Here is a 21,979-nt window from a genome sequence, read left to right as displayed (position 1 = left end):
GTGAGGCCTTCATATAAGGAACTGGTGGAGGAGGGGAGCCTGGAAAGTATGGGGAGAAATGATAATAGACTTCTGAGAATGGAGAAAGTTTAGGCTCAGCTAAACTGATCCTCATACCTAGCAAGATCCTGTGGGGTGGCCATAGTGGTTACCTGTCTATACTCCTAATCCTGTGAATCTGGTCTTCTCTCTTTTTTTTTTTTTTTGTCTCACTCTGTCGCCCAGGCTGGAGTGCAGTGGCCGGATCTCAGCTCATTGCAAGCTCCGCCTCCCGGGTTTACGCCATTCTCCTGCCTCAGCCTTCCGAGTAGCTGGGACTACAGGCGCCCGCCACCTCGCCCGGCTAGTTTTTTGTATTTTTAGTAGAGACGGGGTTTCACCGGGTTAGCCAGGGTGGTCTCGATCTCCTGACCTCGTGATCCGCCCGTCTCGGCCTCCCAAAGTGCTGGGATTACAGGCTTGAGCCACCGCGCCCGGCTGGTCTTCTCAATAAATGTGGACTCTCAGTCTTCCAGTATGATATGCCCTTGCCATTAAAGAAAGGTAGCAGCAGGTCATTCAGTTCAACAGATGGGTATTTGATCAGCTAGTGTTTATTGAATGCTGTTCTAGACCATATTTCTTGGATTAAACTGCAGATCATTTTTGAGAGCCAACACAGGGCAGTGCCATGAAGCCCTTCCTTTTCTTAGTGTCCTGAAACCTCTCGACATGAGTGTAGTGGCGAGGAGCAGGTGCCCTGGGGTCTGCCTGAGATCCGGCAGAGTACTGGACCACTCTGTGTTTCTGCTTTCTCCTCTGCAAAAAAGGGATGATCATACTACTGCTTACCTTAGAGTGTTGCTGTAAGGATTATATGAAGTGCTTTGAACAGTGTCTGGCACTTAACAAGTGCTCTGTAAGTGTTTGATATTATTAGTATTGAATATCATTACTGTATATTCAAAACTGTATATTCCAGTTTTGCTTAATTTGGATCAATCTATATATATACTTGGTTTGACTCTGTATCATACTAGTATCTCCTCTTCTCCTATTCATTGCTTTGCCTTTTTTCTGCCATTCCTCAACCTTGGCCAGTAATGAACTGTGGTAACTCCCTGTATCAGTCAAGAATCTTGGTTGTGAGCAACGGAGACCAACTCTGGATCGTTTAAGTAGAATCTGGATAAATTAAGCAGAGTTTATTGGAATGTTAGGGTAATGACAGTTGGAAGAACCCATAAAATTGATGGGAGATTAGGTGGGGAATAGATGGAAATGAGGGGAGTTCTGGAGGCCCTCCCAGCTGGAAACAGGAAGCCAGAGAATGATCAGTTTGCAGCCAGGACAGGCTGGGCCATCCTGCACTAGCATAGCCGCCTCCTTAGCCGTTGCCACTGCCACTTCCTCTGTTGTTGCATCCCTGATAAAAATTGCCACCTACAGTGTATTAGCTATCTAATGCGATGTCACAAATCTCCCCAAAACTGTATGGCTTAAAGTAACAGTAGTCGTCCATCTCTGTTAGTACTTGCTGGTCAGGAATTTGAGAAGGGGTCAGCTGCACTGTCCTTGCTTCACGTCTCTCAGGCAGTTGTAGTCTTATGTCAGCTGAGCTACCATCATTTGAAATCTGGACCGGGCTAGAAGATCCACTTCCAAGCTGGCTCACTCATATGGCTGACAAGGTGGTGCTAGCTGGAGCTGGGGGCCTCAGTTCTTCTCCAAGTGGGTCTCTCTTCAGAGCTGCTTGAGTGTCCTCATGCATAAGAGCAGGCTCTTTCTGGAAGGAGTGTCTAAGAGACCTAGGCAGAAGCCTCAGTGGTCTTTTGTGACTCTCACTCCTGCTATATTCTGTTGGTTTACAAGGGTCCTGCCATGTTCAAGGCAAGGAAGTTCAGACTTTGCCTCTTGATGGAAGAGTGTCATGTTATCTAAGAGGAGCACATAGGATGGGATGTATGATATATGTTGGTGTGTACCACACTGCTTGTCATCCTTGCATCATTTTCTCCAGATCAGGGGATCTGATTAGCCAGGATTAGGTCATGGTCTGACCCCCAGACTCTACCAGGGGTGGAGAAAGAGGTTTGGCTCCCCTCTGCTTCTGAAGGCAAAGGTAGGTCCCTAGAGCTATCCTCCCACCAAGACTCCACATAGCCTGGAAGAGAGAACTTGCCCTTATCTGAAGTACCTAGAGTAGGCAGATTCATGGAGACCACAAGTGAAATAGAGGTTCCCAGGGGCTGGAATGGAGGGAGAATAGGGAGTAATTGTTTATTATTGGACAGTTTCAATTTGAGATGATGGAAGAGTCCTGGAGATGGATGGTACTGATGGTTGCACAACAGTGTGAATGTATTTAATGCCGCTGAATTGTAGGCTTACAAATGGTTAAAAAGATAAATATTGTAGCATGTATATTTTACCACATAGAGACACACAGATTGTTGGATGAGTTGAAGTAGCAGAAGACGGGTCTACTACTGGACATGGATATGGGCATATCCCTGTGACCCAGAGGTCAGCAAGTTGCTGCTGCTTCCACTGCCTAAGGCCTGCAGTGACCTCCATTCCCACAGAGCTAGTGACTGGGTGTGGGCTGCTGTAGCCAGGCAGGTGCCTCTACGGAGTGGCAGAGCCGTAACCAGACACTGGAAATGCTGAGTTTGGCTGCACACACTCATGAGCTGGAAGAAGGAGGCTTCCATCTCACTTTCAGTTTCCAAATCTCATATCCTGTTTCTGGGTGGAACCAGATTTTCACTTAGAACCCTGACTGCTAGGGAGTTTGAGAAAAGTCGTTTTCAGTTTTATAGCCCCTGTGGACTAGAAAGGAGTAGAAAGGAGTAGAAATGGATGGGAAGTGCCAGTTGACCAATAAACAATAGCGTTCCACAGTATTATAAATTATAATAAATGTAAATTATAGTAAATTATATAACCAGTTAACCAGCCCCCAGTGGCAGTGAGGGGATATGTTGGCTACTTACAGCATTTTGCTGTTACAATCTGGGAGTGGCCAGGTATGGTGGCTCATGCCTATAATCCCAGCTTTTTGGGAGACCAAAGAGAGAGGATTGCTTGAGCCCAGGAGTTCAAGACCAGCGTAGGCAACATAGTGAGACATCATCTTTACAAAAAATTTAAAAGTAATTAGTTGGCAGGGTAGTATATGCCTGTAGTCTCAGCTACTTGGGAGGGTGAGGCAGGAGGATCACTTGAGCCAAGAGGTCAAGACTACAAGAAGCCAAGATTGTGCCGCTGTACTCCAGCCGGGGAGACAGAGCAAAACCCTGTCTGAAAAAAAAAAAAAAAATCTGTGAGCATCTGTGAGAACATAAATTCTAAGGCAGAAGGAAAATGTCACCTCTTTGATATTGTTAATATGTACCATTTTGATTCTTAATGTAGCAGAACATTTTCCCACTTATTTATACTCTCTTGTCAGTTGGTCTTGTCTTTTGGTCATTTATCAAATGAAGTCTTACATTTTATTACCAATTTATGTGAATTTGTTTATCTAATCAACATATTACCCTCTTTTTAAAAATTTTTTTGAGACAGGGTCTCCACTCTTGCCCATGCCGGAGTATAGTGGCATGATTCACAGCTCACTGCAGCCTCGACCTCCTGGGCTCAAGCGATCCTCCCACCTCAGCCTCCCAAGTAGCTGGATACAGGCACGTGCCACCATGCCCAGCAAATTTAAAATTTTTTTGTAGACATGGGGTCTCACTGTGCTGCCCAGTCTTGTAATCAACAAATTAGTCTCTTGCCATGTGTACTACAAATATATTCCCTAGCCTGTTGTCTACTTTTGTTTTTTAGTAATGTTTCTTTTTTTGACATAAATTTTTTGTTAAGTTTCTTGATCTCTTCTACTTCAACATCAGCATTTTTCCTTAGAAATTTTTTATTCTGTACTTTCAGATGCTTGATAAATATTCAATTCTGATTCTGTGTGTGTATTTGAATATAGTCATGCCATTTTTGTGATGTTTTAGTGAATTTTAACATATGTATAAAGAATGCTCAAATCATAAGTCTGTAGCTCATTGAAAGTTTATGAACTGAGAGTCTTTTTTTAAAAAATCAGTCTGGATCTTATTTTGCTATAGTAATAGTCTTGTTTTATTTTATCCCTAAATTGTTGGGCTCCTTTCCAGAGGAATCATGTTTACCTTCCATATAGATCCCACCCATGTGATGGGTCTGTACCCGGACCTGCTGCCCACAGACTACAGGAAGCAGTTGCAGTATCCCAACCCACTGCCTGTGCTCTCCGGGGCTGAATTGGAGAAGGCTCACTTAGCTCTGATTGACTACCTGACACAGGTAGGTGTAATAGAGAGTGCGTGAAAGAGTTTGCCTAGGAGTTTCAGTACTTGTTTCTCTATGGCAAGGAATTTAAGGCCTTCTCTAATGCTAAGGCATTCTGTAAATTAATGCTCTAGGAAGTCTGCCTAGGGTAAAGTTTCTTTCTGCTACTTCTAACTTAACAGTACCATTGAAGTGGGGTTTTCTGCCAAATCTTGATAATAATAAACACACCCAATTCCTAGTAAATTCACACTAAGCTGTTATAGAAACTAAAAAAGGTAAATTTTAGTTGATAGAAGCATACAAGTTTTTTTAAAACAAACTTTTTGTAACATACATGGTTTTGGGGAAAATGCCTCCTGTATGTGGAACCACTTGGAAAACACACAAAAAAAGTACAAAACAGAAATACAAATTACCTATAAGTCTACCACCAGAATATAAGAAACTAACATTTTAGTGTTGTCCTTCTAGACTTTTATGTCTGTGAATTAGCTTTTGTTTATTTACTTCTTGGTTTATTTATTGCAAATGGATATCAAATTATAGATTGTTTTACAGCGTACTTTTAAAAAATGTAGCCATATACTGAGAAAGTACTTCCTTGTCAATAAATATCCTTCTATAACATGTTTTTAAGGGAGGTATTTAGATTTAAAATTTTCTATGACTTACTATTATAGACATGTATTTTTTAAGTCAGCACTAAAACCAGCATCTCCATTAAAGTCCCTTAATCCTAGATTTCTGTCACAGAAGGCTGTTGTTTATTTCCTGTGTACCCATTCAGAATCAGAGACCTTATTGATATTTTTTCCTCTTAAGTGTTCTGCAGACCTTTGTAAGGGGTCTCCAGAACGCTCCAGGGTAGGCACTGAGAAGTATTGCTGTTGGCTGGGCGCGGTGGCTCCTGCCCGTAATCCCAGCACTTTGGAAGGCCGAGACAGGAAGATCACCTGAGGTCAGGAGTTTGAAACCAGCCTGGCCAACATGGTGAAACCCTTCTCTACTAAAAACACAAAAATTAGCTGGGTGTGGTGGCCCACGCCTGTAATCCCAGCTACTCAGGAGGCTGAGGCAGGAGAACTGCGTGAACCCAGGAGGCGGAGCTGGCAGTGAGCTGAGATTGCACCACTGCACTCCAGCCTGAGCGACAGAGTGAGACTCTGTCTCAAAAAAAAAAAAAAGAAGAAGAATTATTGCTGGAAAAATGGTCATGCTGCTTTCCACTCCCTGCCTCTGGGTCAGTGAGTTCCCTCAGGTCTGATCAGGCATGGGTGGCCTTGGCCCTTCCTTGACACTGGGCTCCAAGGGTACCCTCCTGGGGCTGGCAGCCTGCAAGAAGCACACAGACTTGCCACTGCCTACACACTGCACACACTGTGCTAAGTAAAAAAGATTCCTGGGCATAGTATCTCCCAAAGCCTGTGGCACTGTGGAAGGCCCTCCACTGCCGGTGTCTTAGCCGTAGGAAGGTGAGCACATGTCCTTCCCTGGCCTTCTTCACTGACACTGGGAATGCATGAAGTAACTGACACTAACATTGTGCCAGAGAGATGGCAGAGCAAGACCATGGGCTCTGCCAGACTCAAGAGAATACCTATTGGATGAAGTTCTAGGATAGGCAGAAACTCATCTCCAGGGATCCAAAGCAGATCAGTGGGTGGGATCATTTGGGAACAGCACGAGGAACTTTCTGGAGTGATAGAAATGTTATCTTCCTTCACTGAGGTGGTGGTTACATGCATGTACACATCTGTCAAAATGTATCTGATGGTACACTTTAAAAGCTTAGATTTTATTGTAAGTTATACCTCAATAAGGTAGATTTAAAAAGAAAATAAAAGAACATGGGCTTTGGAATCAGACCCCACTTTGAATCCTGCCTTACCCCTTACGTAGCAGCTGACCTCTGTGCCTTGGGTTCCTCACCTGTAAAATAAGGATAATATTATTGGCACTTGCTTTAGGATTAAGATGGTATATATAAAGTGCTCGGCATGGTGCCTGGTCTGTAGTAAATATTCAATAAATAATTGTTGTCTCTGTGGCAGTTTGGCAGTGCTAAAAATTGAACGCTAATGTGAGATCAGGCCAACAGGCATGAGCTGATTTGGAGGTATTCAGAATTACTCAGTAGCTCAGGTGACAAAGGAAGACTTAGTCCTGGCCTTAACCCCACATTTTGATCTTTGCAGAAACGAAGTCAATTGGTAAAGAAGCTGAACGACTCTGATCACCAGTCAAGCACCTCCCCGCTCATGGAAGGCACTCCCACCATCAAATCCAAGAAGAAGCTGCTACAAATCATCGACACCACCCTGCTCAAGTGCTATCTCCATGTGAGTTACCTGAGCGCTTGGGTGCCGCAGTTCCCAGTTACCCTGACAGTCTGGGAAAGTAAAAGGGAGTGCTAGACCCTGGGGGACCTGCCGCTAGTAAGAGTGAAGTCTTTGATTCTGGAAAGCATATAGACTCTCCTGATGCCTGTGAGTCTCTTGGAATTAAGAGGATAAGGCAAGATACCAATGCACAGTTGTACAGTGGGTTCATCTTCTCTGGTCGGATTGCAGTTCGTGCTACAAAGTCAGCTGGGACAGTATTTCCTTCAAGAAGTTCTGTCCCTCTTCTCCCCCACAGAACATTAAAACATATTGTGCGGAGGTCCATAAATGCTCTAAAAGCCTCTACCTGCTGTCCTGAAAGAGGGCTGCCTGCTTCCTCTTGCTTGTGCTACATTCCTGGCCTTTCAGCCTAGAACAGGCCTGGGCTAGGGAAGCAGTTTCCACTGAACTCCTGCTCTTTCTGCAGACGAATGTGGCCCTGGTGGCCCCCTTGCTACGCCTGGAGAACAATCACTGCCACATTGAGGAGAGCGAGCACGTGCTGAAGAAGGCTCACAAGTACAGTGAGCTTATCATCCTGTATGAGAAGAAGGGGCTCCACGAGAAAGGTGCGGGGCTGGTTCCTTGGATCTGGGAGGGACTCTTGGACATGGCAGGGGAAACCTACTGAGACGTGACAAATGTCCCGTGGGGAAAAGGCTCAGGACCTTGTTCTTGGGCTTGGTGGCCAGCTCTGCAGGTGCTCGTGGACCAGTCCAAGAAAGCCAACTCCCCTCTGAAAGGCCACGAGAGGACAGTGCAGTATCTGCAGCGTCTGGGTAAGTGCACCTTTTGAAAGGGAGGGGAAAGCGCTCCTGTTCAAACGGCCGGGTCTCCCTCCGTGTCTGTTTCTGCTCGGTTGCTCCCCTCCCTTCCATGCTTGTGTTCACTCAGTTTCTTTCCTCCAGATGGCATGAAAGTCCCTCGGTGGTTGACCTATGACAGCCCCGTGGTACGGAGCCGGCCCAGTAGGACTAACAGCCCCGAGTCGCTCGTGCTTGAGCTCTCTTTCCAGGAAAATGAATTCTGGGGCAACCTGCCCCCTGCCTTCCCAGTGCCGCGGGCAAGATGGGCCTCAACGGCTGACAAGTCCTGCTTTCCCCTCTAGGCACAGAAAACCTGCATCTGATTTTCTCCTACTCAGTGTGGGTGCTGAGAGACTTCCCGGAGGACGGCCTGAAGGTGAGCCCTGGGAGCCCCTTGGGTTTCTCCGGTGCCGCACTCGGTCCTGACCGCACTCGGTCCTGACTGCACTTGGTCCTGACCGCACTTGGGACAGCAGTGGATGGAGAGGAGGGTGCATTCATGCAGCCGTCCTCACTGGTGCTAGAAAGGGGGGACTGGGAAGCGCGAGCCAGCGCCGAAGTCGGTAGAGAGAGCCTTGCACAGGCTTAAGGAGGCCTGTGCCTCGTCTGACACTCTGACTGCCTGCAGATGCCTTCTTGTACCCTTCCCCTCCTAAAGTCTGTTTGATCGCTGCGCCGACATGCATGTGTGTTTGGTGGAACTGCAGTCAGATGGTTCTGCTGCTGGAACTCGGGTTCATTCTGACAGATATTTACTGAAGATCTCCCAGAAGTGGAGTCTCTGCCACGTGATCGAGTCCTCGGCTTCTTAGTAGAGAATTTTAAGGGTCTGGCTGTTCCTTATCTGGTAAGGTATTTTTTGGTCTGCACTAAAAAGCTTTAAACCCAGGATCCAGGACTGCATGGTTCTGTTATCCAGCTGTTCAGATTTGGGATTTATGTCACTTGCGGATTGGAAGGATGAGGGTTATTTCACCTTCCTCTGAAGAAAAAGATCCCGGTAGACCAAGCTGGAAATGCTGCCTACCAAATCTAGGTAAAGTACAGAGGGATGAAAGAATGATGTTCTAGAAAAAAGATTCCAAAGCCACATTTGTACAGCCAAACTCAAAAGTGACCACAGGACAATCAAATGGGCTTAAATACCAGGATGCAGATATTTAACCATAATTACATGGGTCGATGTGAGAGTTTGGAGGATTATGGGACCAAATTTGTAAACAGGAGTTTAGAAGTTGAGAAGATGGCTCCTCATGTTACTGGGTCGCATTGTGAAACTTCCCGGTGGCTTTAGATGAGCTGTCTCTTGGTCGTCTTTGCAGCCTGATCAGGGGATAATCTGGATGGGACCTCTTGGGCCTTAAAAATGTGCGGGAGGCTGGGAGACCAGGTCACAGCCTGGAGAATACCAGTGACAAAGACTTCCATCTTGCCTCAGGAACACATCATCCACGTTTGGGAGGAGACAGGCTCTCCGTTCCACAACTGCCTGATCCAGCTGTACTGTGAAAAGGTGCAAGGTCTGATGAAGGAGTATCTCCTGTCCTTCCCTGCAGGTACCAGTTCTCTTAGGAAGTCGGTTGGCCCCAGGCCTTAGAGGAGAGCACAGACCCAGGTGCCACATGTGGTGGGGGTAAGCAGGCCACCCTGTTCTCTGCCCAGGTGGGCAGAAGTTCTGAAGAGGAGCCAGGGGAGCTAAGTGACACAGGCCTGGCACATGAGACTCAGGAGCCCTTGTCTGGGTCCTGGCGTCTCTGAGTGTCTCAGATTCATCGCTGGGGGAGGGTGGAAGGAACAGACCTGTCTGCAAGATGGCAGCTGTACTGATAAACAGGTTTGCCCACAGAGTATTTCTCTACTCAGCTTATTTGGTTTTTAACTTTAAGCTGATGTTTTGGGGCCACATAGAGACTGTGAACTAAAAGAAGTGAGCATGAGGCCTTTCTGGCCACGTGGTGACATCCTTGAACCCCATTCCCTTCATTTTTCTTGATGGCCCCACGCTGCCATCTGGCAGCGTACTTTCATGTTGAGCTTGGTTTCCCTTAAAGGCAAGACCCCAGTCCCAGCTGGAGAGGAAGAGGGTGAACTGGGGGAATACCGGCAAAAGCTCCTCATGTTCTTGGAGATTTCCAGCTACTATGATCCAGGCCGGCTCATCTGTGATTTTCCCTTTGATGGTGAGTGTCTGGCTTACGGCCAGAAGCCACTTCAGCTGAAGGTCGAGCAAAGACTAATCCACCCCTTTCATTGTTCCCCAACTCTCCACAAAAGTTGGGTCTGGAAAAAACAGGCGTTTCAGGCCAGTGCTCCTGTTTTGTCCCCTCTGAAGACTCACTTTTGTACGGTGACTGAGAAAAGTCTCCTTCCTGGGTGTGAACCACATGCTAATTGATAGCCAGGTTGCAACCTGTTTTTTGCTTCAGAACATGTTCTTGGCCAAGTTCATTGTTCAGCAGTTTTTGTAATCTGGCATGATATGTCTTTATGAGAGCTGAGATCAAGCATTTGCTCATCTTACCTGAACCACTCGGCTTGTTGTAGGTGGTTGTTAAGTACTTGGCTGCTGAATGAATATTCTTACCCAGTTTATATGTGATCTCGAAAAGGTGGGATAAACTACTTCCCAAAATAGCTCCCTCCTCCTCTTTTAAACTTCAGTCATCTTCTCCTTGAAGAAAAACCCAAGCAATAAGAATCCTATCTTCTTCCCTTTTATATTGCCGTGTGTCCACTCCTCTGGACAGCTTGGTCCTCACCTTGTGCTTGCATGATTGGTGGCAGTGGTTCCTCATATTCCTTTTCCTCCTAGGCCTCTTAGAAGAACGAGCTCTCCTGTTGGGGCGCATGGGGAAACACGAACAAGCTCTTTTCATTTATGTCCACATCTTGAAGGATACAAGGATGGCTGAGGAGTAAGTTTGCCCCGCCATCCTACCTCCTAAGCAGTCTACAGGCCCCGCAGAGAGATGAGAGCTAAGAAGTCCATCTCCCCATACTCTGCTGCGGGAGCAAGAATTGCCTCCATCCCGGCCCCCAATTTTGGCTATGGTTAGGCTGCTCGAACAGGCTGCACGCACAGCCTCTCATTTAAATGTGGCCCCCCCACATCACCTGCCCTCACCACTCTCTCCCTTACAGGTACTGCCACAAACACTATGACCAAAACAAAGATGGCAACAAAGATGTGAGTAGTGGCCCTGACCCAGGGAGCACGTGTGCATACGTCGCCCCATTGGTTTGACCAGAGGTGGCAATAATATGAGTGGCAGAATGAGACAGGGCATGGGTCAGGGCTCTGATTGATCTTGCATGTGTGTATTGAGGGAGCGCGTGGGACCATTCGTCCTGGTGTGCTTGGGGTAGTTCTGGTGTACATGTTTGTCATCCCTGTGATTATTAATAGCACTCCTGTCTCTTTACTCTCAGGAGTGTTGATTTGTGTCATAAATTATGAGGTCCGCCTGTCGAGCGGGAACCTGTCATGGTTCTGATGTACTACATCTCGAATACACATTGACTTGTCAATGTCTAGAGACATTTTTGATTGTTGTGACTGAGGACAGGGGTGCTGCTAGAATCCAGGGGGTAGAGGCCAGAGATGCTGCTAAACAACGCACAGGACAGCCGCCAAACCGAGAATCATCTGGCCCCGAATGTGCACTGAGGTTGCGAAACCCTGTGGTACTGGCACCAGTAGGAAATGCAGCATCTCACCTGCTATCCCCACCTGCAAAAATGTGGACAGGGTATCAGCTTTTAAAGCCAAAGGAAATGAGGAATCTTCTTGAATTATTTTACCATGGTAGCATTTTGTAAATGGTATAATGGTAAACAAATAGAAGGCATTTGGTTTTTTCTCTCAGGGAAAAAGCAATCCTCAATTAACATCTTCCATTGCCTGTTTGACCTTACCAATTTAAAAGGTGAAAATGGCGAGTTTTACATGCTCAATGATAGCGTTACTGTAGACGAGCCCCTCGAATCTTTAGGCGCGCTCCGTGCTGGGGGTTCCGGGCGGGTTGCTGCCAGACTGACGTGGCTCTTTTCTCTCTGAGACAGGTGTATCTGTCCCTGCTTCGGATGTACCTGTCGCCCCCCAGCATTCACTGCCTGGGGCCAATCAAGCTGGAACTGCTGGAGCCAAAAGCCAACCTCCAGGCTGCCCTGCAGGTCCTGGAGCTGCACCACAGCAAACTGGACACCACCAAGGTCCGGAGTTGTTCCCAGGGAGATGAAGGGTGTTTGCAGGGAGCATCGAGTGAGAAGAGGAAATGCAGAAAGGGACTAGGGTCCAAGAGCTCCATGGCTGCATTCTCACTCCTGTTCCGCCTCACCCAGGCGCTATCTCTCTTCCTGTCCCTAGGCCCTCAACCTTCTGCCAGCAAACACTCAGATCAATGACATACGCGTCTTCCTGGAAAAGGTGTTGGAAGAAAATGCACAAAAGAAACGGTTCAATCAAGTGCTCAAGAACCTTCTCCATGCAGAGTTCCTGAGGGTGGGTATGGGCCTCCCAAACTCTAGGGTGGGCTTTTAACTTCCAGTACGAGACAGTGTCCGCATGTTCCCTTCCGACCGAGGCAGAGCCTGTACAGTGCAGCTCAAGCTGATCCAGTAGCCAGCCTGACATTGAATTGCCAGTGTTCTAAGCAGAAGAATCTGACAGCTGAAAGAGGAAACAGTGCCGGCCTCTGCCTCCTGTTTCTGGGTGCCACACCGTGGAACTTCTTCCTCAGTCCCCCTGTTCTTCCAGGTCCAGGAAGAGCGGATTTTACACCAGCAGGTGAAGTGCATCATCACAGAGGAGAAGGTGTGCATGGTGTGTAAGAAGAAGATTGGGAACAGGTGAGCCTCCTTCACGCCTGTGCAGCGTCTGGGCTCTGTGGAGGTTCCCGGGGGTGGAGAACGCTCAGGATGGATTCCCGCCCTTTAACAGAGCAGGAGAACGTGGCCGCTGGCTGTCCTGAAAACTTTTAGTTCTTGAGCCTTCAAAGAGCAGCCTGTTCTGTCTGTTGGGGGTGGGCTTTGAGAATTTAAAGACCCGCAATATATGGTATGGAGCTGTTGCATTCTTGACCATAAAACTCTTCCCCTCTCGAAGCTAGAAACTGATACAGTGAGTGCCGGAGAGATATAGGTCAGCAGAAAGTTGTTCTATTTTAAGGAAGATCTAGTGAAGGAAGAAAAAGATCTTTCGAGTTACTGAGTGTGACTGGAGCAGGACGGTGAGCCAGCCTCATACTGTGTTGAGACACATCCTCCAGTTAGCCCCTTTCTTCAGAGGAGCGGGACTTGTCCCTTTTCTTATGGAGCTGGAAAAGTATGTTTCTTTAGAAAGACAAACTCGCTGTCCTTTTTAGAATTAGCCTGAAACCTGTTCTGATGGACACTGTCGGCTCTGAGGAAGCCAGTGCTGAGTTTTGGGCTAGTGCACTGCCCATCTTTATTATGCCGTGTGTTTTGCATAGTAAAATAATACCCCATGCACTCTTAACTGTGTGCACCTCATCCTCTGGTGATTTGACAGAGATGATGGCTACAGAAATCCAGAGCCCCTCAAGGCAGGCTGTTCTTTGATGTTTGGGTGGGCTGCTTCTGGGATGGCCCCCAGCAATGTGCCTCTTCTGTAGGAGGTGCCGCTGCCAGAGAAGTGGTCACTCAGAGGCAGTCCTCACTCCCAAGCCATTTTCTTCCCTGCAGTGCATTTGCAAGATACCCCAATGGAGTGGTCGTGCACTACTTCTGTTCCAAAGAGGTCAACCCAGCTGACACTTGAGCCCAGCATCTTGGGGATCCAGCAGATGGACAGCTTGGCTCTCCCAGAGAGGTGAAGGAGCACCTGGCCTTAGGAATCCTGGCTGCCACCACCACAAGGCTCCCTATTTGGACACTACTGGCTATCTTGTGCCCTGGAACAACTCTGAATTAATTAGACTCATGGTCTGGCATTGCCAGCTTTTTAATGGGAAAAGAGATTAGTTATACCTTATACCATTATCCTGTGGGCAATTCCAGAGAATTCAGTACCTGCTTGGTCAGGAGGAGGTGCACCATCTTGCCTTTGCATATCAGTCACCTGAACAAGGAAACTTGTCACAAGTGTTTGTAACCATGGGGTTGTTCATCAAGGGCTTTTCTATTAAGATAAGTATACAACTTCACAAGGACCCCTCAGCATGGCTCACTGGAGAGTTCCATGAGAGAACAGTGCTCAAGCTTCTGGCCACATGGACCCGATGGCTCACGTTCTGTGTAGTGTTTTACCTCCCGATGGTAGCCATGCCCTGCACCCCTCAGTAGCTGCCCTATTAGTTTTCAGTCTCCTTTTCTTTCTCACCATTTATCACTTCCCTCACTGCCCTACCCAGGCTTTCTCTCCCACTCACTTCCCTGACTCTGGGAATAACTAATATTTATGCAAGGTAAGATGAGAAGCAAGGGGAAGTCTCAGTTCCTAGGATTACAGTGCTAGTTGATTGTCGGGTATGTTGTAAATAGACCCTCTTTGGCCATACACTCCATGCCTAGATGCCTCAGAGAGCACCATTCTCTGCCTAGGCCAGGCCCTGCCTCCCTTGCCTCAGGCCGGGCCGAGTGTGACCGCAGCTCCTGCGGATGAGCCTGCCCTGTCTGGGGTATGCGTGATCCCTAGACACATGTTCCCACAGAGGTCCCTGCTCCGTTCTCGCTCACCAGACACTCGGCGAGCTGGCTTAGTCTTTGTGAGTGGCAATGTTGTGCTCTGGGCCCTTTCTCTTTTTCCAGCCAGTTTCCATTCACTTGCCTTACAGCCTGCCCTGGCTCCCCAGCTTTATTCGGCAGTGGTGTGGTTGGAGGGTTGTGCTGGGATAGCGCAGGAAGGTGGGTCCCGGCAAGACACAGGGGATGAGCGGACCTGGAACTGACAATGGCGCGCTGCCAAGTGTTCCTGAGAGGTGTTCAGGCACAGCAGAGAGGACGGGGTGGGGCAAGAACAGCAGCATACCGGTTTAAAAATAACTCACAGCCACACCTGTGGAGCAGTGTGGGGGATCCTGCCAGAGGTGCACAGGCTGGAGTTTCAGGCACTGCAGGCTGAGGACACACAGGGAGAGTGGCCTTGCCTCCTGTCCTCCCTGGAGTTTTTGCAGACTCGAAGTCTCACTGCACCAGTGTCTTCAATGGTAGTGGGGTGGGCGATGGTGCCCAACACTGACAGTTTTAGTGGCCTGTCCTTGACATGCCATGGTCCTTTGGAAACCATGGCTTCATGCTGTGTGACAGATCAACGTGCTGATGGTAAGTAGACTAGGCTCCCCCAGGCATGCCGTCCGTGGGGGCCTAAAAAGACAGTGAGTGCCGTTGGCCCCATTCACAGACGTGGGAGACTCTGCTCAGGCCTGTGAGGCTGGACAGGCCTTCACCAGAGTTCGGAGGAGCAGTGTGTGGCGCCGTCTCCCAGCTGGCCATACCCACACAGAAGCAGTGCTGCCTGTGGCCTCGTCCGGGCCAGCTTGGACTCTGCTTCCTCCAGGAGCAGCAGGGAAGCCTGGGCTGCCTCCCTGGATAGCAGGAACTTGCCCTGCCACGTGTGCCCTGCCTTCCTGGCCAGCTGTGCTTGTTATCTTCCATTATCACGAACTGTTTGAAGCAATAGAATAAAGAACATGTGTTTTCTTTCCTGGTATACATACATGACCCCATCTGCCAAACTCCATTCTTCCTTCCCTCAATTCTGCCCTCCACAGAGCTATGGAAAAGGCTGGAGATGAAAGCTTTGTAGTGAAGACTGATAAAGATCTCATCACTGCTCCTCATAATAAACCTAATGAAGCAAGAAACCAAGCCTTTCTGGGTCTCTTTATTTCCCCTCCCATGGAGTTTCATGAAAATAACAATGAAAAGGTAGTAATTTAGCAAAGAACTTAGAAGAGTAAGCCAATTAGTGACCAAGAAAAAAATGAATATAATACTTGCATCACAAATGTTGCCCCATGCCACGTGGTACGGCCAGTGTGGTCATGGCTGATAAGTCATCAGCACAGATCCAGAACATGTCCATCATTACAGAATTCTGCCGGACACACTGGCGCTCTGGAAGATCCAAGTGTTTTCCCCCTTCATGTGGTAGCACCTGGTGCCTCTTCCTGCAGCCCATGATGAAGGAATTGGGATGGAGGGATGCAGGGGTGTTTGGTAAGTGGAGAAGTGTTGGTTCACTTTGGCCAATTCCAGAGAGAAAATGTAGCCCTTGTTGTCTCTTTGTCACACATCTGGCACTAGGGGCAATGACTTTATTGTGTAGTGGGGCTGATGACTTCCAGAAGAGGGTGGTATAGCCAGCAAGACTCACAGTCAGAAGCTGGGGCCCCAGCCTGGTTCCACCCCCAGCTAGCTCTGTGCCCTCTCCTCTTGTGTGGATCCACGCGTCCCCCGCACACATTCACGCGATCACCAAGGGTGCTGGACTCTCATTTCTTAGAGCCCAGGCCAGGTCTTTGCTTCACAATCCAAATAAAGCAGAAACAGGCCTTTGGGGCCTGGTCACTGGCAGTTACACATTCCTTTTTGAGGGGAGTTTTTGGTCTGAACTTGCCCATTCAGTTCATTTTGGAGTTGAATCACATCTTTTTTGGATGTATTTTTCAGCCGGCGACTCCAGGCCTTGGGAAGAGGAGATGACTGAATCTTAGTTGAGGGACAGAAATTCTGTCCCTCTCACAGTTCACAGCCCCAGAGATCCTCACTCTTCCTGGAGACTGTGCCTGTCTCAGCCACTCTGATGGTTGTGGTCCACAGAAGAGCGGACATCACATCCATCTGCAGCCTAAGGCCTACGGTGGCCAAAGAGAACTCTAAAGCCTGTATCTCTAGTGGCTGAAGGACAGGCAGACTTGTTGTTTGGCCTGTCCTTACTTATAACCCCTGCCCATATGCCTGTCTGTACCTGGACACCATACACTGACCCAGGAAGCGAGCCTGGGCCGAAGCCACAGGGAGTCACGGACTGAATTTCTCCAGGATGTGGATGGGCCCACCTCACCTTTGTCACCTTTGCATTTCTAGGCCTAGCACAGGTCTGGCACCCACCAGGCTCTTGGTGTTTGGAGAATTAATGAGGGTGGTCAGGGGAGATTAGAAATACCTTTGGTGAGTTCATGTCCTTTGTAGGGACATGGATGAAGCTGGAAACCATCATTCTGAGCAAACTATTGCAAGGACAGAAAACCAAACACCGCATGTTCTCACTCATATGTGGGAACTGCACAATGACAACACTTGGACACAGGAAGGGGAACATCACACACCGGGGCGTGTCGTGGGGTGGGGGCAGCGGGGAGGGATAGCATTAGGAGATATACCTAATGTAAATGACAAGTTAATGGGTGCAGCAAACCAACATGGCACATCTATACCTATGTAATAAACCTGCACATTGTGCACATGTACTCTAGAACTTACACATAATTTAAAAAAAAACATGTATACACACACACACACACATATATATGTATATATATATAAAGAAACATCTTTGAGCCCAGATGAAATGCTTCAGCTCAAGAGCCGCACGGAAGGAGGGACTTGACGCGTGGCTAGTTTCAGGCCTTTTCCACAACTGGAGGACACTAGTCACTGATTTGCACTTGCCAGCGGTCTCTGGGCCAGCTGTGCCAGCATCACCTAGAGGGCTTGTTGGAAATAGCTCCGGGGTCTATTTTTCACAAACAGCCCAGTGATAACCAGGGGCTGGGTTTGGGAACAAGAGTGCTAACCGGAGACTCCAAGAGTCTCCTGGAGACAGACTGAGCTTGAGCTGCCTCCTGCCTGGGAAAATTAAGCTTCAGTCACTTCCTGGAACATGTCAAACTCCACCTCCAGCAGCCATCCAGCCTGAGTCCTCTGTGGAGCAGGCAGCTCCACCCTCCCAACTCAGTGCTACCTGTCACACCTGAGCCAGCAGTTTGTGCAGCCAGAGGAGCGCTGGCAGGGCTCCCTGCTGGGGCCCGCACTGCCCAGCCATGCTCTGGGCACTCTGGCCAAGGTGGCTGGCAGGCAAGATGCTGCCCCTCCTGGGGGCGGTGCTGCTTCAGAAGAGAGAGAAGAGGGGCCCTCTGTGGAGGCACTGGCGGGTAACGTACCTGAGATTACCTGGGAAACCTGGACTAGGGGAGTCCTGGGAGCTACAGTGCTCTGTGAAGACAGAGAGCAGCCCCAGCCCTGGGTTTTGAGTTGGGGTGGGACGTGTTTATTCTAGATGACCTGGCAGAGCTTAAATTAAACCTTGAAAATAGCTCCCTCCGATTAGGAAATGGAGGGTTAGTTCACCTGACACGTGTCTGGGGTGGGCTGGCTTTCGCGAAGGATGCGCGAGCCTGGCTGTAGCGTCTACGGCACTGGTGGGGTTGTGAGCGGAGGGTTTCCCTCCAGCAGGCGGCGTGCTGATGCTCTCGCCTGGGCCCAGCTGTAATCTGCTCGGTGACTCATCAGACCGGTACCGGCCGGTGACTCTTGGCTTCCGCTCACCTGCTCGCTGCCTCCTAGGCGGTCTTTGAGCCTCTGTCGGGGAGCAAGCGAGGGAGGGGTGTCGCCGTTTTTCTCTTTTAATATTTAATCGCCTCAAGCACAACATTAGCGCAGCTCTCACAGCCGCTCCCAAGCTAGGGTGGGGGCGCGAGGGTCTGAGGGGAGCGGCAGGTGTGTGGTGCACGACAGCCATCGATAGTTCAGCGAGTCCGCGCTGGATTCAGATTTGAACCCAGACCGGTTGGGTTCCAGGATCCAGACGCATCACGAAGGTGTTGAATTCCCAATGCCCGGGCCCCGCCAAGGTCTCCCTGTTCCCCCCCACAGAGACATCAGTGACCCTATGCCAGGTTGCTGCTCCGTGATGGGACGAGGGGAACGATGGGGGAGGGACCAGGCTCACACTAGCTGAGTCCCTGGAGTTCTGTTGTTGCAGCGGGAAACCCACCCATACTATGACCTCCAGGTGAAGGTGCTGAGGGCCACAAACATCCGGGATACAGACCTGCGTGAGTCACCCCATCTCCACCCTTCTCCCTGTCCTTTCCCTGCGGCCTCCTCAGAGCTCAGCTCAGGCCGGCAGAGACAGAGAGAGAGAGACTGTGTGTGTGTGTGTAAGACAGTATACACATGGGTGAGTACGAGTGAGAGTCTGTGTGTGTATACATGTGTGCAAGTGTGTGTATACATGTGTGTATACGTGTGTATGTGTATACGTGAGTATACGTGTGTGTATGCATGTGTGCAAGTATGTGTGAGTGCAAGTGTGAGTACATGTGTATACATGTGTGTGAGCGTATGTGTGTAATGTAAATGTGTGAGTGCGAGTGTGGGAGCACAAGTATGTGTATATATGTGTGCAAGTGTGTGTGAGTGTGTAAGTGCAAGTGTGTGAGTGTGAAAGTGAGTGCGTGTGTGAGTATACGTGTGTGTGTTGTATACGTGTGCGCATACATGACAGTGAGTGCCAGTGTGACTGAGTGCATGTGTGTGTACGTGTGTATGTGAGTGCCAATGTGAGAGTACATACACACATGGGTGCGTGTGTGAGTACAAGAGTGTGTGTGTGAGCGTGTGTGTGTGGAGTAGGTGGAGGGACTGGTGCTGACCATGGAGGTGAGGGCAGGCAGGGCTGGAGAGGACAGCTGTGCAGACTCGGCCTCCTCCCTGTGCCTGGGAGTGCCGCCCTGGGTGAGAGTGTGAGGCCCGCCGTGGCTACAAGTCAGCACGTGCTCTCGGGGAGCTTTCCATGCCAGCGCCCACACAGGGAGGGGATTTTACTGCCTGAATCCTGCAGTAGCTGGAGTTAATGGTCTGTGCTGCCGTGGGATCTTTCCAACTGGCTGCGGCAGGATTTCTGTTCAGGCGAACGGGAGGTGTGTGGAATCAAGATGGAGTGAAAGACATCAAAGCTCTCCCTCCACCTCCTCACCCCACCATGCCACAAGGGCGGCTTCCCCTCCTCGCCACTCTGCTCCTTCCCCTTCCGCCCTAGCCTCCCCCAGGAAACCTTTTCAGCAATGAGAGCTTGAGGCCCCGGCCCCTCCCCTGTCCTACCTGCAGTGTCCAAAGCCGACTGCTACGTGCAACTGTGGCTGCCCACGGCGTCCCCCAGCCCTGCCCAGACTAGGACAGTGGCCAACTGCAGTGACCCCGAGTGGAATGAGACTTTCCACTACCAGATCCATGGTGCTGTGAAGGTGAGGGCCAGCCAGGGGCCAGGCTGCGGAAGGAAGGGTAATCTTCAGGCAGCTGCCCTCCTGTCCTACCTCGGGCTCCGACCTCCTGCCTGCCCTGTCCCCAGAATGTTCTGGAGCTCACTATCTATGACAAGGACATCCTGGACAACGACCAGCTCTCCCGGCACCTGTTTGACCTGAGGAGCCTCAAGTGTGGCCAACCTCACAGACACACCTTCCCACTCAACCACCAGGTGAGCCCACCAGTGCTGGCGGAGAGCCCACCTGGAGGAGGGGAGGCCCAGCACAGGGCCACCGAAGAGGGGGCTCTGGTCAGCACAGGCCAAGCCTCCAAGGCAGGTCCTCCATCCCGCAGCCCTGACCCTATAAAGGCTTCCCTCCAATACATCTTCCTTACATGAAACCAAAATATGAGCTCCTTGAGGGCTGTGTGTTGCCTCAGTCACAGCTGGATTCTCAATGTCTAGAACAGCACCTGACACATATTTTGGAATAAATGAGGCTCTCCATGGAGATACCACTGCCCCTCCCATGTCCATGACAAGCCACAATGCCAGTCTCCCCTTCTAGTCCCTGGAGCCGAGCAGGGCTGGCAGGCAGGAACAGCTCTGGAGGCTTTTGGAGCCTTGAAAAAACTGGTGCTCCCTCCCCCTCCATGTAGGATTCACCAGAGCTGCAGGTGGAATTTGCTCTGGAGAAGAGGTGAGTTCTGGCAGAGCCAGCGCCCTCAGAGACTCAGAGATTTGAGTCACGGCAGCTCCTAGGTGCCAGTCACCATGTCTTGCACTGGCCTTGCAGGCCTGGCCTGGAGGCGACGGCCTGGTCTTGACACCCATGTGCATGTTGGACGGCAGGCTCGCCCCACCCCAAACAGTGCTGTGCTCCCCAGGCTCTGCCCGCTGCTTCACTCACATTGTGATTGTAGAGGCATCATGATGGGGCCAGATGCATTCCCCATGTATTCCTCATCCTTTGCAGCCAGGTGCCTGCATCTGAAGTCATCACCAAGGGGGTTCTGGTGGTGAGTGGGGAAGGCGAGCTTGGCGGTGTTCTGGGCGGGGGCCAGTGAGGAGCCTGTGATGGGGCCCATCAGGCCCACTTGTCTCTGAAGGACACCCAATCCCTCCTCAGAGGGGAGGCATGCTAGGGAGGCACCTCCATAGGGGAAGGACAAGAAGCTGCCAGGCACTTGGTGGACAGCCCAGGACCCCAGCCTCCTACTCCCACACAGCATGCTACTCACTTGGGCCTCTGGCTGCTAAGATCACTGGAGCAGCCACTCTCATGGCCCCTCAACTCCTCCCCCTTTCCCACCAGCGCCCACTTCCTCTGAGTCTGGGGAGAGGGGCTGGGGATAACCTGGGGCTGCTGCAAAAGACTCCTACCCATGAGGCCCAGGTCCCAGGAGGGCTGTTTCCTAGACCCTGCTCCAGGCACTCCTCCCTCCCTCCATCCTGGCTGGGGCCGTGGGCTGTCTGGCTCCCACAGTCCTCTGCTTTCCTCAGGCTCACCCCTGTCTGAGAATCCAGGGCACACTCCGGGGAGATGGGACAGCCCCACGGGAAGAGTATGGTGAGTCTGCTCAGCGGCCTTGGTTCTTCTGCCTTCTCTGCTGGGGTTGGGACTACTGATGTCAGGAGGTGGGCCTGGGTCAGGAAGCTCTTACAGTTTCCATTGCTCAAAGCCGACTAACTCACATGGGATGGAAGCCCCGGGAGGCAGTGAACGACCTGTCCCTGGAAGTATTCGAGCAAAGAGGTTGTATCCGCCCGACTATTGCTCTGCAGCAAACACCCACATGATCTCAGTGGCATACAAGCAGCGTTTATTCGGCTCACACACCCGGTGGTCAGCCGGGCCGGGCTGGGCTTGGCGGGGGGTGGCCCAGCCCTGTGCCATGTGTCTCTCCTCTGCCTCCTGTGACAAGCCCATTAGCCTGGGCATGTTCTCAAGGCATCAGCAGAGGCCCAAGAGAGCAAGCCCAACTGAACAAAGGCTTGTTAAGCCTGGTCACATCCTGGCTGCTACCTAACATGTTATTGGCCCAAACAGGGTTGAACTCAAAGCTGGAGGGTAGGGAATACAGTTGACCTCTTTAGTAGGAGGAGCTGAAATCACACGGCAGTGAGAATACAGGGGAAATGAAGAACGGGGGCTGTCAAACCCAGTACCACAGAGGGCAGCCACCCAGCCAGGGGAGTCCAGATGTGGGACAGCAGTGGTGGCTGTGTGACAGGGAAGGCCCCTTCCAGTGCTGACAGCCTGAGCCTGCAGG

General features: G+C 50.2%; 2 protein-coding genes across 3 annotated transcripts in view; both read left to right on the top strand.

Annotated features, from left to right (window-relative positions):
* VPS39 (vacuolar protein sorting 39 homolog (S. cerevisiae)) overlaps positions 1 to 15,322 on the top strand; it is a 48,439-nt gene extending 33,117 nt beyond the window's left edge. For both annotated transcript variants that reach the window (XM_011941100.1, XM_011941099.1), the window contains 14 exons: positions 4,178 to 4,320; positions 6,504 to 6,647; positions 7,117 to 7,258; positions 7,382 to 7,468; positions 7,798 to 7,871; positions 8,244 to 8,342; positions 8,934 to 9,051; positions 9,547 to 9,675; positions 10,308 to 10,410; positions 10,637 to 10,682; positions 11,558 to 11,707; positions 11,862 to 11,996; positions 12,252 to 12,343; positions 13,199 to 15,322. In XM_011941100.1, the coding sequence (XP_011796490.1) occupies positions 4,178 to 4,320; positions 6,504 to 6,647; positions 7,117 to 7,258; positions 7,382 to 7,468; positions 7,798 to 7,871; positions 8,244 to 8,342; positions 8,934 to 9,051; positions 9,547 to 9,675; positions 10,308 to 10,410; positions 10,637 to 10,682; positions 11,558 to 11,707; positions 11,862 to 11,996; positions 12,252 to 12,343; positions 13,199 to 13,274 (1,538 nt within the window). In that variant the 3' untranslated portion in view covers positions 13,275 to 15,322. The remainder of the gene's footprint in view (positions 1 to 4,177; positions 4,321 to 6,503; positions 6,648 to 7,116; positions 7,259 to 7,381; positions 7,469 to 7,797; positions 7,872 to 8,243; positions 8,343 to 8,933; positions 9,052 to 9,546; positions 9,676 to 10,307; positions 10,411 to 10,636; positions 10,683 to 11,557; positions 11,708 to 11,861; positions 11,997 to 12,251; positions 12,344 to 13,198) is intronic.
* Positions 15,323 to 17,413: 2,091 nt separating this feature from the next.
* Positions 17,414 to 21,979, top strand: part of PLA2G4F (phospholipase A2, group IVF) — a 16,046-nt gene continuing 11,480 nt past the window's right edge. The window contains exons 1-7 of the mRNA XM_011941198.1: positions 17,414 to 17,610; positions 18,441 to 18,513; positions 19,568 to 19,704; positions 19,809 to 19,937; positions 20,366 to 20,406; positions 20,683 to 20,725; positions 21,210 to 21,276. Coding sequence (XP_011796588.1) covers positions 17,500 to 17,610; positions 18,441 to 18,513; positions 19,568 to 19,704; positions 19,809 to 19,937; positions 20,366 to 20,406; positions 20,683 to 20,725; positions 21,210 to 21,276 — 601 coding nt within the window. The 5' untranslated portion in view covers positions 17,414 to 17,499. The remainder of the gene's footprint in view (positions 17,611 to 18,440; positions 18,514 to 19,567; positions 19,705 to 19,808; positions 19,938 to 20,365; positions 20,407 to 20,682; positions 20,726 to 21,209; positions 21,277 to 21,979) is intronic.

This window comes from Colobus angolensis, unplaced genomic scaffold (assembly GCF_000951035.1).
Source record: "Colobus angolensis palliatus isolate OR3802 unplaced genomic scaffold, Cang.pa_1.0 Scaffold199, whole genome shotgun sequence".
Taxonomy (NCBI): Eukaryota; Metazoa; Chordata; class Mammalia; order Primates; family Cercopithecidae; genus Colobus; species Colobus angolensis.
Note: the sequence above shows the minus strand (reverse complement) of the source record. Positions and strands in the feature narration are given on the sequence as shown.